We start from the raw sequence: 15,445 nt of genomic DNA, 5'->3' as shown, positions 1-15,445 counted from the left end.
ACCTTTAGAGAATCCTGCACAAGAACTCCCAAGTAACATGGTGTCAAAACAACAATCTCTCACTCAATGTCAGCAAAACAAAAGAGCTGGTCTTTGACTTCCGGAAGCGGGGCAGAATACATAATCCCGTCTGTATCATGTGATGCTGGGGTGCAGATGTCTGAGGGCGTGAAGTTTTTAGGTGTAAATATCACCAGCAGCATTCCTGATTCAGTCATGTAGACACTGTGGTCAAGCAAAGTTGCCAGTGCCTCTATTTCCTCAGAAGACTAAAGAAATTCAGCAAGTCCCCAATTTTTACTGATGCACCTTTAAAAAGACATCCTATTCAGATGCATCACAGCTTGGTATGGCAACTGCTCTGCCCAGATGACAAGAAATTGCAGAGAGTTGTGAACATAGCCCTTTCTAGCAAGAAAAAAAGCAGCCTGCCCTCCATTGATTCTCTGTTCCTTGGGAAAGCTGCCCCTCTCAACCTGGTCATTGTCTCTTCTTCCCCTTTTCATCTGGCAGAAGGTGCAAAAGATTGAGAAGCATCTACTACCAAGCTCAAAAACAGCCTTATGCCACTATTATACAACTCTTGAACAGACCTCTTGTACAACAAATATGATCTCTAGATCTCTCAGCCTATCTCACTTTGGCTGTTGCTTATTACTTATTTACCAGCACTTTCTCTAACTGAAACACCATGTTCTGCATTCTGTTTGGTTTTTACCTCTGCATTGCCTCAATGTACTTACAATATGCATGGAATGCTGGCATAAAAACAACCACCTTCCTTCACCAGCCTTGTGTCTTTAACTTGATTGATGCAGCCTATTCTCCATCAAGTTCCCCATCTTCTGCCACTCACCTTGAGCAAATCATTGTGCCGGAAATAAGAGTACCTGGAAGCCACGTGCAAATTCTAGATAGATGACGCCAAAAATAAGGATGAAAACATGTCACGGGAGCTGTGAGTCTTGAGGCTAGCATTGTAGCTACTTTTCTTCTGCAGTTGTTGTGGAAGCCAAGGCCTCTTCAGATAGATACTTCATTGATCCCAAAGGAAATTAGTGTTACAGTACATTGTAAGTGCACAGATATACAAATATTAGAAGCGAAGTAAGAAAGAATTTTGAAAAGTTACCTCAAACAGTCTAACAGGAGCAGGAGGGGGCAGGGGTCATCACTTCCCCAGCTATAGGTTGACTCATTATAGAGCCTAATGGCCAAGGGTAAGAATGACCTCATATAACACTCTTTGGAACAGCACACTTGTCTTAGTCTGTTACTAGAAGTACTCCTCTGTTCAGCCAAGGTGGCATGCAGAGGATGAGAAACCTTGTCCAGAATTGCCAGGGTTCTCCGTAGGGTCATTTGTTCTACCACAGCCTCCAGCGTGTCCAGTTCGACTCTATAACAGAGCCAGACTTTCTACTCAGTTTATTGAGCACATTGGCATTACCTGTGTCGCTGCCATTGCTCCAGCACACCACTGCATAGAAGACTGTACTATTGTACAGTTTAGGGAAATGAGGGCAGCTTGCACATTTACTTCAGAATCCCCTTCAATTCATTTAACTTAGAAAAGTTATGTCATTCCTTCATGAGGGCTGGGTCAAGAAGTTGGAAGTTCCTAGCAAACGAGATGTTGGGATCTTGAGCCAGAAACTGCAGTGGTTCAAGAAAATGATTTAGAGGCATTTAAGGTTGCAAATTAAATATGGGCTTGTCAACGATCCTCATATCCCACATATGAATAAGCAAATGAATAGAAATTTACACTGTCAATGATAATTACACTACTTTATTGAGTGTTTTTAATTATGTTTCTTCACTGTTGACAATATAGGTGGCCCAGGAGCTATACCTGGAGTTCAACCAGGAGTTGTACCCGGTAAGTTGATTTCCAATATCAGGCATGAAATGTAAATTGGGATCTACTTTACAACCTATTTTAACAAAACACAAATGGCTGGCTTTTACATTTCTGACATGTGTATTAAACTTTAAGATGGGAAGAGAAAGAGACAGAGAGAGACGTCATCGTGAGGGTAGGGTTTGGTTTTGTGATCAGGTATGTTTCTTAGCACTTGGAGTGATTAAATCCATGAAAGCAGATTACAAATGCAGTGTAGACCCACTTGCTTCCAGATTGAAGTCAAACACATCTGGCAGCAATCTGCTATCCCCATAGTTAAGTGGTTTGGCAATTTATATATGTTAATCACTCATGTCTTCAACAACATTTTAGACTGGGCTTCCCAAGCTCTAATGCTTGCCAAAAAAAATCTTGACAACAGCAGAGCAGAATTAGAAAAAATGTTTTTCTAATTGTTTTTCTATTTACTTTTTGGAACCTGGACATCAATGACAAAATGAGTGTTTTTGCCTAGAAGAAGGTAATACTGTGGGATCTTTTTAGACTGCGGCCGTCCTTCTTGGGTGAATACTTCCACTGTGCCCCTAGGGGGAGAGTTCTGAGATTAAAGCCTAATAGCTAGACAACATTAGGCTGTTGTGCAACTTTGAGGCCAACCTGTAAATAGTGCTGTTTCCATGTGCCTGCTGACTCTATCCGGAAATTGTGGATTTAGAAGATCACATCTGAATACTGGAGGTGTAGGAAATGACTGTTTAGGATGGTTGATGGACTGGCAGCCAAGTCACCTGCTTTGTTTTATAACCATATAACAATTACAGCATGGAAACAGGCCATCTCAGCCCTTCTAGTCCGTGCCAAATGCTTACTCTCACCTAGTCCCACTGACACGCACTCAGCCCATAACCCTCCATTCCTTTCCTGTCCACATACCTATCCAATTTTACTTTAAATGACAATATCGAACCTGCCTCTACCACTTCTACTGGAAGCTCATTCCACACAGCTACAACTCTCTGAGTAAAGAAATTCCCCCTCGTGTTACCCCTAAACTTTTGACCCCTAAGTCTCAACTCATGTCCTCTTGTTTGAATCTCCCCTACTCTCAATGGAAAAAGCCTATCCACGTCAACTCTATCTATGCCTCTCATAATTTTAAATACCTCTATCAAGTCCTCCCTCAACCTTCTACATTCCAAAGAATAAAGACCTAATTTGTTCAACCTTTCCCTGTAACTTAGGTGCTGAAACCCAGGTAACATTCTAGTAAATCTTCTCTGTACACTCTCTATTTTGTTGACATCTTTCCTATAATTCGGTGATCAGAACTGTACACAATACTCCAAATTCGGCCTTACTAGTACCTTGTACAATTTTAACATTACATCCCAACTCCTATACTCAATACTCTGATTTATAAAAGCCAACATACCAAAAGCTTTCTTCACCACCATATCCACATGAGATTCCACCTTCAGGGAACTATGCACCATTATTCCTAGATCACTCTGTTCTACTGCATTCTTCAATGCCCTACCATTTACCATGCATGTCCTATTTGTATTATTCCTACCAAAATGTAGCACCTCACACTTATCAGCATTAAACTCCATCTGCCATCATTCAGCCCACTCTTCCAACTGGCCTAAATCTCTCTGCAAGCTTTGAAAACCTACTTCATTATCCACAACGCCACCTACCTTAGTATCATCTGCATACTTACTAATCCAATTTACCACCCCATCATCCAGATCATTAATGTATATGACAAACAACATTGGACCCAGTACAGATCCCTGAGGCACACCATTAGTCACCGGCCTCCAACCTGACAAACAGTTATCCACCACTACTCTCTGGCATCTCCCATCCAGCCACTGTTGAATCCATTTTACTACTTCAATATTAATACCTAATGATTGAACCTTCCTAACTAATCTCCAATGCTGAACCTTGTCAAAGGCCTGAAGTCCATATAGACAACATCCACTGCTTTACCCTCGTCAACTTTCCTAGTAACCTCTTCAAAAAATTCAATAAGATTTGTCAAACATGACCTTCTACGCACAAATCCATGTTGACTGTTCCTAATCAGACCCTGTCTATCCAGATAATTATATATACTATCTCTAAGAATAATTTCCATTAATTTACCCACCACTGACGTCAAACTGACAGGCCTATAATTGCTAGGTTTACTCTTAGAACCCTTTTTAAACAATGGAACCACATGAGCAATATGCCAATCCTCCGGCACCATCCCCGTTTCTAATGACATTTGAAATATTTCTGTCAGAGCCCCTGCTATTTCTACACTAACTTCCCTCAAGGTCCTAGGGAATATCCAGTCAGGACCTGGAGATTTATCCACTTTTATATTCTTTAAAAGTGCCAGTACTTCCTCCTGTTTAATCATCATAGTTTCCATAACTTCCCTACTTGTTTCCCTTACCTTACACAATTCAATATCCTTCTCCTTAGTGAATACTGAAGAAAGGAAATTGTTCAAAATCTCCCCCATCTCTTTCGGCTCCACACATAGCTGTCCACTCTGATTCTCTAAGGGACCAATTTTATCCCTCACTATCCTTTTGCTATTAATATAACTGTGGAAACCCTTTGGATTTATTTTCACCTTACTTACCAAAGCAACCTCGTATTTTCTTTTAGCTTTTCTAATTTCTTTCTTAAGATTCTTCTTACATTCTTTATATTCCTCAAGCACCTCATTTACTCCGTGCTGCCTATATTTATTGTAGATCTCTCTCTTTTTCTGAACCAAGTTTCCAATATCTATTTGAAACCATGGCTCTCTCAAACTTTTGACCTTTCCTTTCAACAGGAACATAAAGATTCTGTACCCTCAAAATTTCACCTTTAAATGACCTCCATTTCTCTATTACATTCTTCCCATAAAATAAATTGTCCCAATCCACTCCTTCCAAATCCTTTTGCATCTCCTCAAAGTTAGCCTTTCTCCAATCAAAGATCTCAACCCTGGGTCCAGTCCTATCCTTCTCCATAATTATATTGAAAGTATTATATTTTAGATGATCTTGAGGTTGTTGAGGGTTCTTGCAGCTGCATCCAACCAAGAATGTAGCTATCCTCTCACGCTCCAGCCTTGTGCTGTAGGCAATGTAAAGGCTTCAGCATGTCAAGAGTTGAATTGCTTATTGAATATAAAATTTGCTCATATAGTAAACTGTGTAATCCAAAAGAAATTGACTGATAGTGAAAATATCAGCAGGAAATTGATACTGACTTGACTCCATGCAGCCATATTTGGCCCAAATGTATTTTAGGGAGGATGTGCCCTATGGATGGATTCCAGTTTTGGGTATCAGGAGGTTCAGGATATTATGATGGGTGGTGATGAATGGCTGGTGACGTCCCTGAATGAGACATAATGTCCACTAATCTGGTGGACACACTTTGCTGGTGATCATTAAACTAATCACAGCTTTCAGGGAAACTCAGGAATCAGCTGAAAACATCTGTAGAATTTTTCAGTCAACTGCCCACTGTGAAGCAGGTTTTTCACAGATGCCTTGTCTGAGAGAGCTGCAACTTATAACAGCTTCACCACAGATGTCATCAGATGGAATGCAAACTTATGTTTGTTGCTCTGTCTAGATTGCCATGGTTATAAGTATGATGTACAGCATCCATAAATTACTTTGAAACTAGCCTGGTATTTTCATCAATTCGAAAAGAGTAGTTTATAAACCCTGAGTTAACATGTACATAATAGCCATCCTGCAGCACTGCTCCCTTACCGCTATATTCAATCCTCCAGTCAGTGTGGGTCCAGATAGCTTTGAAAACCTGTGGATCCCAGGAAGAAAGGCATGGGAGGATCACAGCTGAAGATCCAATGAGCACAACAGAGGCTGGGTAAGGCATTCAAGAGAGAATGAAATCTACTTCACAAACAGGAAGAGGAATTTTCTCTCTTCTTCAGTTCTCTAAAGAACAATGTATCAAGAGGCTGAAGTTAGAGGTGACAAATATCTGTCAACATGTTATAACCCCCTATTTTTGCCTGGATTACCCTGCCTGCAGAAGCCATGGATACTTTCTAGCATCCAGATCAGATGGCAGCAGCTGATCTATATCTCATTACCCAGATTGAAAATCCTCACTCAAGAAAGTGAAGCAATCTCTATTCAAAAGGAAGGAGTCAATCAGCCTAATAGGCATGCAGATTTAGAAGTGATGGGCTGAGATGTGTTATGAATATATATTTTTAGTATTCAGTGTAATTACTGAGTAAAGAAAAATTGCTATTGGGAGTCATTTCTTGAAGTCATTGTGAGGTATCTAAGGAGTTTACATGACTTTTTTTATTCCAAGCTGTCATATTTCACCAACAATTCCATATGGAGGGGTGAATCTTGAGGATCATATTTATACCCTCCTTCTGCCTCCTATCCATGCTCTGGCAGGTGTAAATCGGAGCTTCTTATATTGGGGAAACCAGCTAGAAGAAAATGCCTTAGGGATACTTAAGATGAGATTCTTTCTCTGCTCTCTAGAGAGGAGTGGAGATTCATCATCAGCTGCCTCTGGCATAGCCTGTCATATGAAGGGGTCAACCATTGTTTGACACCTTTAACTGGAAGAGGAGGAAGAGGAAAGATGTTATTAAGGATCTGGACAGCAAGTGACAGAAGGATGGCAACAGAACATCAACTGGGCTACCCTGGCTTCCTTTGTCCTACTGTAGTCACTCAGTCACTAGAGGGAGTTCAACAATAGAATTTTATCAACTGTTAATTCTCTTAAAAATCACCTTCAGGATCGTCCAGCTCTTTAATTTAAATTAATACTTGCACACAAGTTTCAGTCGAATTACAAGCTACAACAAAACCAAATAGCTAATATTTCCAAATTTGCATTGTAAATTAATCTGATGAGTTCCTCACTCAGTGCAAACAGTACACTCTTCCAGTCCCTGGAGGGCTGCATTCTGGAAACCATAGGCTCAGTCACCCTAGTGTGAGATGGGGTGATGGATTGACAGCACTGCATTTCTGCTTTCTGCCTTCACCCAGTATAGTTCTGCCTCTAGTATAATCTTTAGGTAATGCTTATACTGTATATTGTTCCTTCCTCTTTTAGACAGCATGTGTAGTGTAGGATGGCTGGGGACTGTCTCACCAGAGGGCACATTCACACACATTCTGTCCCAGGGAACTCAGCTGAGTTTCCACACAATGGGCAGACTACAGCAGAATTTTTTTTAAAACTAATAGTTGTTAATATAAAAACAGAAACAAAGATTTCTGAAATAAAAAGCAAACCAGACAGTATAACAGTATAGAAATAAAAACATTTCAGGAGGAGGACTCTTCATAAGAACTGCAAAAGAGAAAAAAGTAGGGGGGGTGTTTTTGGTGCCAAAGGAGCCCATTTTCAACCCCTTGCAGGGGTGGAAGATTTCATTCTTGCTAGTCAGCATGTGATGGACTCCTCTGCCTCCAGATGCAAAATCTGCTGCACCGTGGCTACCTATGGCAATGCCTTAAACTCAGAGAGCGGCACCTAGGGTCAGTGCAGCATAAGGCGCAGACCATTGCCCTGATTCCTGCCTACCACACTCAGTCTTTCTTCCATTCAGCACGAGAATACAGTCGACATAATTGTTGGATTCAATTGTTGACGTGGGTCTGTTGTAGTTTGATCTGACAAGGCTATTTCTAGTCCAGGGCTCATTTATAAAGAAAGAACTTGCTCCCTTAGAACAGGGGTCACCAAACATTTTTGCACCGCGGACTAGTTTAATATTGACAATATTCTTGCGGACCGGCCAATCCGGGGGTGGGGGGTGGTGGAGGTGTTAATCACGACTGGAATATAGGTGATAAGTCAACTGTAAGTCACTTATAAGTAGCCAATACACTCAATTTTGTTTATAAAAGGGTTTATCTAACGAATTTAATATTAAACACGCTACATATTTTCCTCATATGAACATATAAAATCATTGCAGCACACCAGTGAGAGGAAAAGGTAAGGGCTGGAGGCCCCTGTACCGGGGCTGTGGTGGTCGCAGTCCGGAGAAAGCGGCCGACAAAAGTTTGTCTCAAGGGATGACTTTCAGTAGGTCGCAGCGAGGTAGCTGCTCTGCTGCTTATGAAACCCTGAGCCCGAATTAGGTCATCTGCGAATATTTTAGCACCGGGTTCCCCACGAGCATTTGGTGTGCTAAATAGGTTTAGAGGCGGCGCCCATCTGTCCGCGCTCCAGGCCAGTAGCAACGGCACTTCTCACCAACCATGCGAGGCAACCAGTTACCCGAGGCCAACCAGTGATCCCTGGCACGAGTTTAGGCAACTGATGACCTCGTGTGCGTTCAAGTTCAATAGTGGACGTGACAGGGAATGAAAAAAGGTGCAGCTGACTCATCGTGTTTCATATCATATAGTTTCCTGGCGGCCGGGTAACACACGCTTTGTAACCACTGCCTTAGAACAACAATATTTGTGCATCCATTTGTCCATCCCTCCTGACGAAGGGTTTTGGCCCGAAGCATCGTCACTACCTCCTCCCATAGATGCTGTTTGGCCTGCTGAGTTCTGCCAGCATTTTGTGTTTTGTATTTATTTCCAGCATCTGCAGATTCACTCGTGTTGCCTTGTGCAACCATCTGGTTGTTTGGCAGAACTGGTACACCGACAGACCAACACAGCCTCACTATTACTCCTCAGACAAGTTGTCCAAAGTAAATCGCAGTGAATCTTTGCAGTCCAAGAATGGGCTACCAAGCTTTCTTGGCAATTTACTGCCTACTCCACTGCACAGCAATAGCTTTCCAATAGCTCAGTAGCCCCATGCTCAATCATACTGCTTCAAAATGCTAGGATAGGTAAAGGTACTTGGAAAACAGTCACTGAAAAAAATTTCTGGGTTATGAGACACAGCCTGACACTACAACCAGGGGTGACCCCTCTATTATTTGATGCCATGGTCATCTTCCACTTTGCTCTAGGTCACCAGACTAGAAATTTGAGCAGAAAATGTAAAACTGCTGATAAAGTATGCATCTCTCTTTTTGGAGAAATGCAGTTACATTTCTGAGATCTGCCCAGGCACTGAAACCTTAATTGATGTTTCTGAAGGCATTTTCCAGTAGTCTACAGGGATCCCAATGACTCTTGGTTTTATGATGAATTTCTATCAGCATTTAACTGAAAGAATGTGCAGGTGTACTGTGGAAATAGTTAAGTTATTGTGTTTTAGGGATTTAAGCAATGGTAGGAGTTTGGATAGCTGGAGTCATTGCTGGCTGAATAGATGGTTGTAATATATGGAGCAATGTGTGAGTGGACTGATACACTTTGAATGGTAAGCAACATCGGTGACCTTGAACATATGAGATTATTAACGTTTATCCTGAATTGAAGCCATCGTTCCTGAGGTCAATCTTCCTTCTAATTCACCCCTTCTTAAGAGCTTTCAGGGTCCCAAATGTATACAGCCTCATTTTGGTTGACCACTACTTAAGTCAAGATGCCAGAAAAAACAAAGTTCTTCTATTTAGATATGCACTCAGTGGCCACGTTATTGGATACCTCTTGTACCTAATAAAGTGGCCACTCAGTGTATGTTTGTGGTCTTCTGCTGCTGTAGTCCACCCACTTCAAGGTTCAACAAGTTATGCACTCAGATATGCTCTTCTGCACACGTAGTTATTTGAGTTACCATCGTCTTCTTGTCAGCTTGAACCTGTCTGGCCATTCTTCTGTGACCTCTCTAATTACCAAGGCATTTTCACTCCCAGAACCACTGCTCACTGGATTTTTTTTTTGTTTTTCATACCATTCTGTAAATTCTAAAGATTGTTGTGCATGAAAATCCCTAGAAATCAGTTCCTGAGATGCTCAACCATGCTGTCTAGCACCAACAATCATTCCACAGTCAAAGTTACTTGGATCACATTTCTTTCCATTCTGATGTTTAGTCTGAACAATAACTGAACCTCTTGACCATGTCTTCATGCTTTTATGCACTGCATTGCTGCCACATGATTGACTGATTAGATATTGGCACTAACGAGCAGGTATACAGGTGTACCTAATGAAGTGGCCACTGAGTGTATATCACTATTCTTCAGTACAATGCTCCCCAAATAGCATTATGATTTCCAAATGCAATTGAAATCAGTGTTTGTTTCTCCACGAACGGTGCAGGTTGTTAATTAGTGCAGATTGAGTTCAACTGCTGCACTGAAGACTGAACTGCATTTATTGACAATATAAACAGTAAATGACAGAAATACTCAGCAAGTCAGGCAGTATTTGTGGATAAGGAAACAATTTTAGTGACATAAAATGTTGCTATTTATGTTGCTCTCTCCATGGATATTTTGTGATAGCATTCCTTTCTCTTTTGATTTCAGATTTACAGTTTGCATGAAAGTCTGTTTTCACAATACTAATGAGCACTAATTGTTAGAAAAAGCTCACTATTAGTATTTTTAAGCCTTTGAATCCTTATACGAGCTTCATGTATTAGAATCGTGGATAAGTTGTGCTGGACAATGTCACTGCTTCCTGTGTAGTGCCACAGCAATATTTTGATTTAGGAAGCACAGTAGAATACCTTGAATTTTACACAAGTGGTTAAGATATCCCATTAAGTAAATAAATCTGTCATGTTTTAGCCAAGTCAACATCAGACATGTAATTTATTTTACAATCTCTTTCCTTTTGTGTTATCAATACAGGAGTTCAACCTGGATCTGTAGCAGGTACAGTCATTTAATCTCATCACCGTCACAGTAAATAACCCTGCAATTATTGTCATTTCATTGCCATAGTTTCCATTTTTATTGAACGTAATGGAATAAAACAAAGTAGATGACTTGAGAGAAGATTAATTTCAACCTGCTGAAACTATTATCCGACGATTGATTTGTACAAATGATGTTGCCTTTCCTAACTGTTCAGTCACGCTTGAATTATGGTGTTAAAAAATATGGAACATCTATCCAAAGTATTTGGTGTCTTTTATAAAGCAGGAAAAGTGACATACCTTAATTAACGTCATTTTAAACAAATATCCCAAGAAAACAAAAACAATTAGGGGGAAAATGGAATATCTTAAATGTGATTTCAGGATATTAATTCAAAACCTCCGGAATTGCCTTGGTGTTCTGACAATGACAGTAAAAAGGAATCAAGGAACATTTTCTTTTCAATAATGAACATTTTCATCATTATGTCCTCACATAATGCTTCATTGTCCATCTTCAAATGTTCTTAACAATTTTCTGTTTCAATCAGCATTTGTATAGATGTTCACTGATAATTTTTTTCAGAGCATCACATTACCCCATTAGCTTGCTGAATGCTGGAAATATGAAAAGCAAACCTCCATGCATAACATATTAAGTTAACCACCCAGTCCAAAACCAAAGTCCTGCAGCTGTAAATGATAATTTTTCTCCTTTGTGAAGAGAAAAGCAGTATCATTTCAGGGCAATAACCTTTCTAATTTTCATTTCACAGAAATTTCCCAGAACACTATTATGTACATTGTCCTATGCAAGGCAATTTAGGAAGTCATTTGCAGTTGAACCAGCTTACATTTAAACTCGGGTACTTTGTGGACCTACTTGTTCATCCGCAGTCCAAATATTTAATTTTTTAACTTTTGGGAGTTTGCACATCCCCTGTGCATTCCTACAGCTGCAGGTAAATAGGAGATGCATGAATCTGGTTTTACCTCTACTACAACCAGTCAAAACTGCTTCGAGGAGAGATTAGTAACTGCTCTGTCAATACATCACGAGACTCGTCCATATGTACTTGCTAGGAAATGCAATGCACATCCCAGAAGTTCCAGTGCATCCAAGTAGATGAGATGCAGGAAAGATATTTCTAATAGTGGGGGGGGGAAAGCTAGGGGCTACAGCATAAGGATGTGGGGTAGACCATTTATGATGGAGATAAGGAATCTCTTCAACCAAAGAGCTGTGAACCTGTGAAATCCTCTGCTACAGAAGACAGACAATGTCAAATTATTAAAGATATTCAGTATTATATATATTACTAATTGTTAATAGGTCAATATATATTGGGAGAAAACAGGAAAGGAGTATTGAATTTGGATGATTAGCCGTGATTGAAAACAATGGTAGAGCAGGAGGGTTTAAAGGGGTGAATGGCCTCCCATTCCTACTTTCAATGGATGCTAATTAATTGGAGTAACATGGTGTACTGATGTTTCCTTTATATATTGATAATACAGGTGTTCCAGGAGATTTATCAGGTACATTTATTCCTTCTTGTCTTAATGTAACATTGTGCTATCGATATTATAACCACTTTGAAAGTTCAAAGTAATTTTATTATCAAAGTACATATATGTCACCATGTACTACCCTGGGATTCATTTTTTGCAGCCATTCACAGTAGAACAATAGAATCAATGAAAAACTACACACCAAGATTGACAAACAACTAATGTGCAAGAAAGGAAACTGTGCAAATAGAAAAATAAATAACCAGATAATTAATATATATAATAAGAATTGTAGATTCCTTGAAAGTGAGTACATGGGTTATGAAGTGAGTCCAGAGATTGTGGAATCAGTTCAGTGACGTGAGTGAGGTTATCCACACTGATTCAAGAGCCTTATGGTTGAAGATTCCTGAACCTGAGGGTGTCGGGCCTAGGGCTCCTGTACCTCATTCTCAATGGCACCAGCGAAAAGAGAGCATGGCCTGGATTTTAGGAAATATTATGGCCAAGAAATTTATCCACATCATTTCTGAACACCAATTATTGTGTATCCATTATTGGGCCTGAACCAAAGAGTCAAACATGCAACGAACAAGAGAATATATGCAGATGCTGGAAATCAGAGCCACACACACAAAATGATGCAGGCCAGGCAGCGTCTATGGAAAAAAAAACACAGCGAAGGTTTTGGCCTGAAATGTCGACTGTGCTTTTTCTATCGTCAACCATTTTGGTTGGTCTGGAGTTTCAGCTGGGTGAAGCACTGAGAATTGTAGAATTTCCTCCCTAATCTTGAAGAACATTAGTGAATCAGATGGATATTTGCAACAACAAAGTACTGGGATGATCACTTTACCCCCAGATTTATTTAATTTCCCAACTGCTCTAGTGTGATTAGAATTTGGTTTACAAATAAATTATCCAATTATTTATCCACCATGCATCTATGCTGCTTATACTTTTAAAGGCCTTAGCAGACCTTCCATGCAACAACTTTCAGTCCACTTCTAAACTTCTATCAGACAAAAGTAGTCAATAAACTTCAGGATTAATTGTCTTAGAATTAATAGCAAAACTGGATTCTAAAGTCTGTTAAGTAAGTTTTTTATTGTCCATCCTACCAAGGTCCATCAAACAGATTACTAATGTCTCTGTATTTTACAAAAATGAGTTAGATTGAGTCTTGTTGTTGTTGCCTCGCAAACAAATGTCTGCAGGCCACACTGCCATGTTTGTATCTACATCCCAGAAATGAAGACAAAGTATGGACTTGAGATCAGGAATGACTGAAATCTATGGGATGATACTGTTCCACTGCAATGACCAGACACTCAAGTGCTCAAAATTTAGAATTCTATGGCTTGATAGGGAAATTTTGTCAATTTCATTTTTGTAGCCTTTTGAATTTATTTGGTAAATGTCAAATTACAAAACAACATCTAACATAAAGCTTACAACAAATTTGCAAATTCATGTCTTGATTTTGCTTCTATAACATTTTAACAAATTTAACAAATTATTAGAATCACTGGAAAATACATAAATATGCATCCAAAACATTGCTAGAAATGAGCTGCGATTTATTAGATTGTATTTGTTTGCACTGACCGTAGATTTTTTATGAGTATTGTTTCTAGTTAAAATATAATGTCATTGGTCATCATGAAATTGTTCATAGCTTTCACATTACAGTAAATTCTGTCTTTATAAAAGAACCAGGGGTGCTAAATATCAAGTAATATTTCAGGTTCACTACCTGAAAAAAGCAATTCTTAGGACAACCTCCTAAATCATTATTAAAGACATCTAAATTTTGTGGTGATTCTTTAACTATAAAGGTTATTATAGGTATCAGTTGTATATTTAGTGGAACGGTTGTTAAAGTATGCACCCTATAAACCAGTCCACCTTCTTTTGGAAATAATTATTTATTGTGGTTGTTGAGGATTTTTTTATATTTGTGTATTTATACTCTGTTATTCCTTTTTTTGTTTTTGATCCATTCCTTAGAGATTCAACAGTTGAAATATTTTACCAAGTGTTCTGCATAATTGCATTTTGTAATATTCTGCTTTGTCCAATATTTTGTACGTTGTAACTTGTCAATTCTCTCATTGCAGCTGGTTATGCAGCAGCTAAAGCAGCTAAATACGGAGGTGAGTTATTCTATATAGAACAAAGTGTTCATTCACTGCTTCGTACCAGCAACATCCACTTCTGAGGAAAACACAGATTGGTGCATTTAAAGACGCAAAAGCTTTCCTGTATTACAAATGCTAAACTAAATCTCTAAGTTGTTATAAAAGTGTCCATATGGTATAACATTTGTGTAAATATTACACTTAGAAGAGGTGAGTAACATTTTACTAAGAAACCAAATCTATCTAGATCTTAAAGATAATAGAGCTTTTTAAATATCTTTATCAGTGATGTTCCATCTCATTAACGTACTCTTATTTTTCTTTATACATGGCTAAGTAACTATTTCTTCTCACTGTCACTGTGTACCCTATAATGAAATCTAATAATTTTAATATTAACATTTTTTAATATGTTAACTGTATAGAGTTGACGCTTGAAACTTAGCTGTTTAACAACAAGTTTACTCCTCAATAAATGTAATTTTATTTACTACCCCAGAATAGACAGGGAATTAAATATGTAATTCCAAAATTACGATAATATGATTAGTTTTCCTAACTATTATTAAAGAAGGATATCAGGAATTACATATACTTATAAATGTAATAATAATGGATGTGATGAGAAAGGAAAGGCTTTAGAAATTGAATGACAAATGAATTGTTTCATATAATATGTAGTATTGTATTGTAGAAAATGATGCATGTGTAACAGATAAAATAGATGTGTAATTGTAAGAATATACACATGGGAATTACAAAGAGTTACAATTTAATGCAAAGTAGCAATGACTATAAACCGTAATTTTAAACCATTATTATCTTGTAATAATGATTTGTTCTAATATATCAAAAATAGAGTATTTAATAATGGTACTCTGGATTTCCAGCATCTGCAGAATCCTTTGTGTTATTGAATAATGGTATATTATTAATTTTTCACTTTGATTTTTCTGCTGAACATATGAAATATTCCTATCATCTATTCTCTTTTCAAATGGTACCTAAGTGGGCTGTCATCCATGGATAGGGGAGACAATTCACATTTGGGTGGGGATATGTGACATGCTACATTATCACCTTGCAGTCTGTGTGCAGCTTTATTGTTCACAAGGGAATTGCATATATGCTTTCATTCAGCTTTTGCTCCCATTTGAAAAAGAGTATGATTTCAGTGTTAAAACAA

General features: G+C 38.7%; 1 protein-coding gene across 1 annotated transcript in view; it reads left to right on the top strand.

The window, feature by feature from the left end:
* The window catches only part of elna (elastin a), a 230,028-nt gene that overhangs the window by 181,938 nt on the left and 32,645 nt on the right, over nucleotides 1–15,445 (top strand). Inside the window, exons 39-42 of the mRNA XM_059973126.1 lie at nucleotides 1,838–1,882; nucleotides 10,599–10,622; nucleotides 12,125–12,145; nucleotides 14,239–14,274. Coding sequence (XP_059829109.1) covers nucleotides 1,838–1,882; nucleotides 10,599–10,622; nucleotides 12,125–12,145; nucleotides 14,239–14,274 — 126 coding nt within the window. The remainder of the gene's footprint in view (nucleotides 1–1,837; nucleotides 1,883–10,598; nucleotides 10,623–12,124; nucleotides 12,146–14,238; nucleotides 14,275–15,445) is intronic.

This window comes from Hypanus sabinus, chromosome 6 (genome assembly GCF_030144855.1).
Source record: "Hypanus sabinus isolate sHypSab1 chromosome 6, sHypSab1.hap1, whole genome shotgun sequence".
NCBI lineage: Eukaryota > Metazoa > Chordata > Chondrichthyes > Myliobatiformes > Dasyatidae > Hypanus > Hypanus sabinus.
The sequence above is the reverse complement of the archived record's forward strand: the minus strand, read 5'-3'. Positions and strand labels throughout refer to the sequence as shown.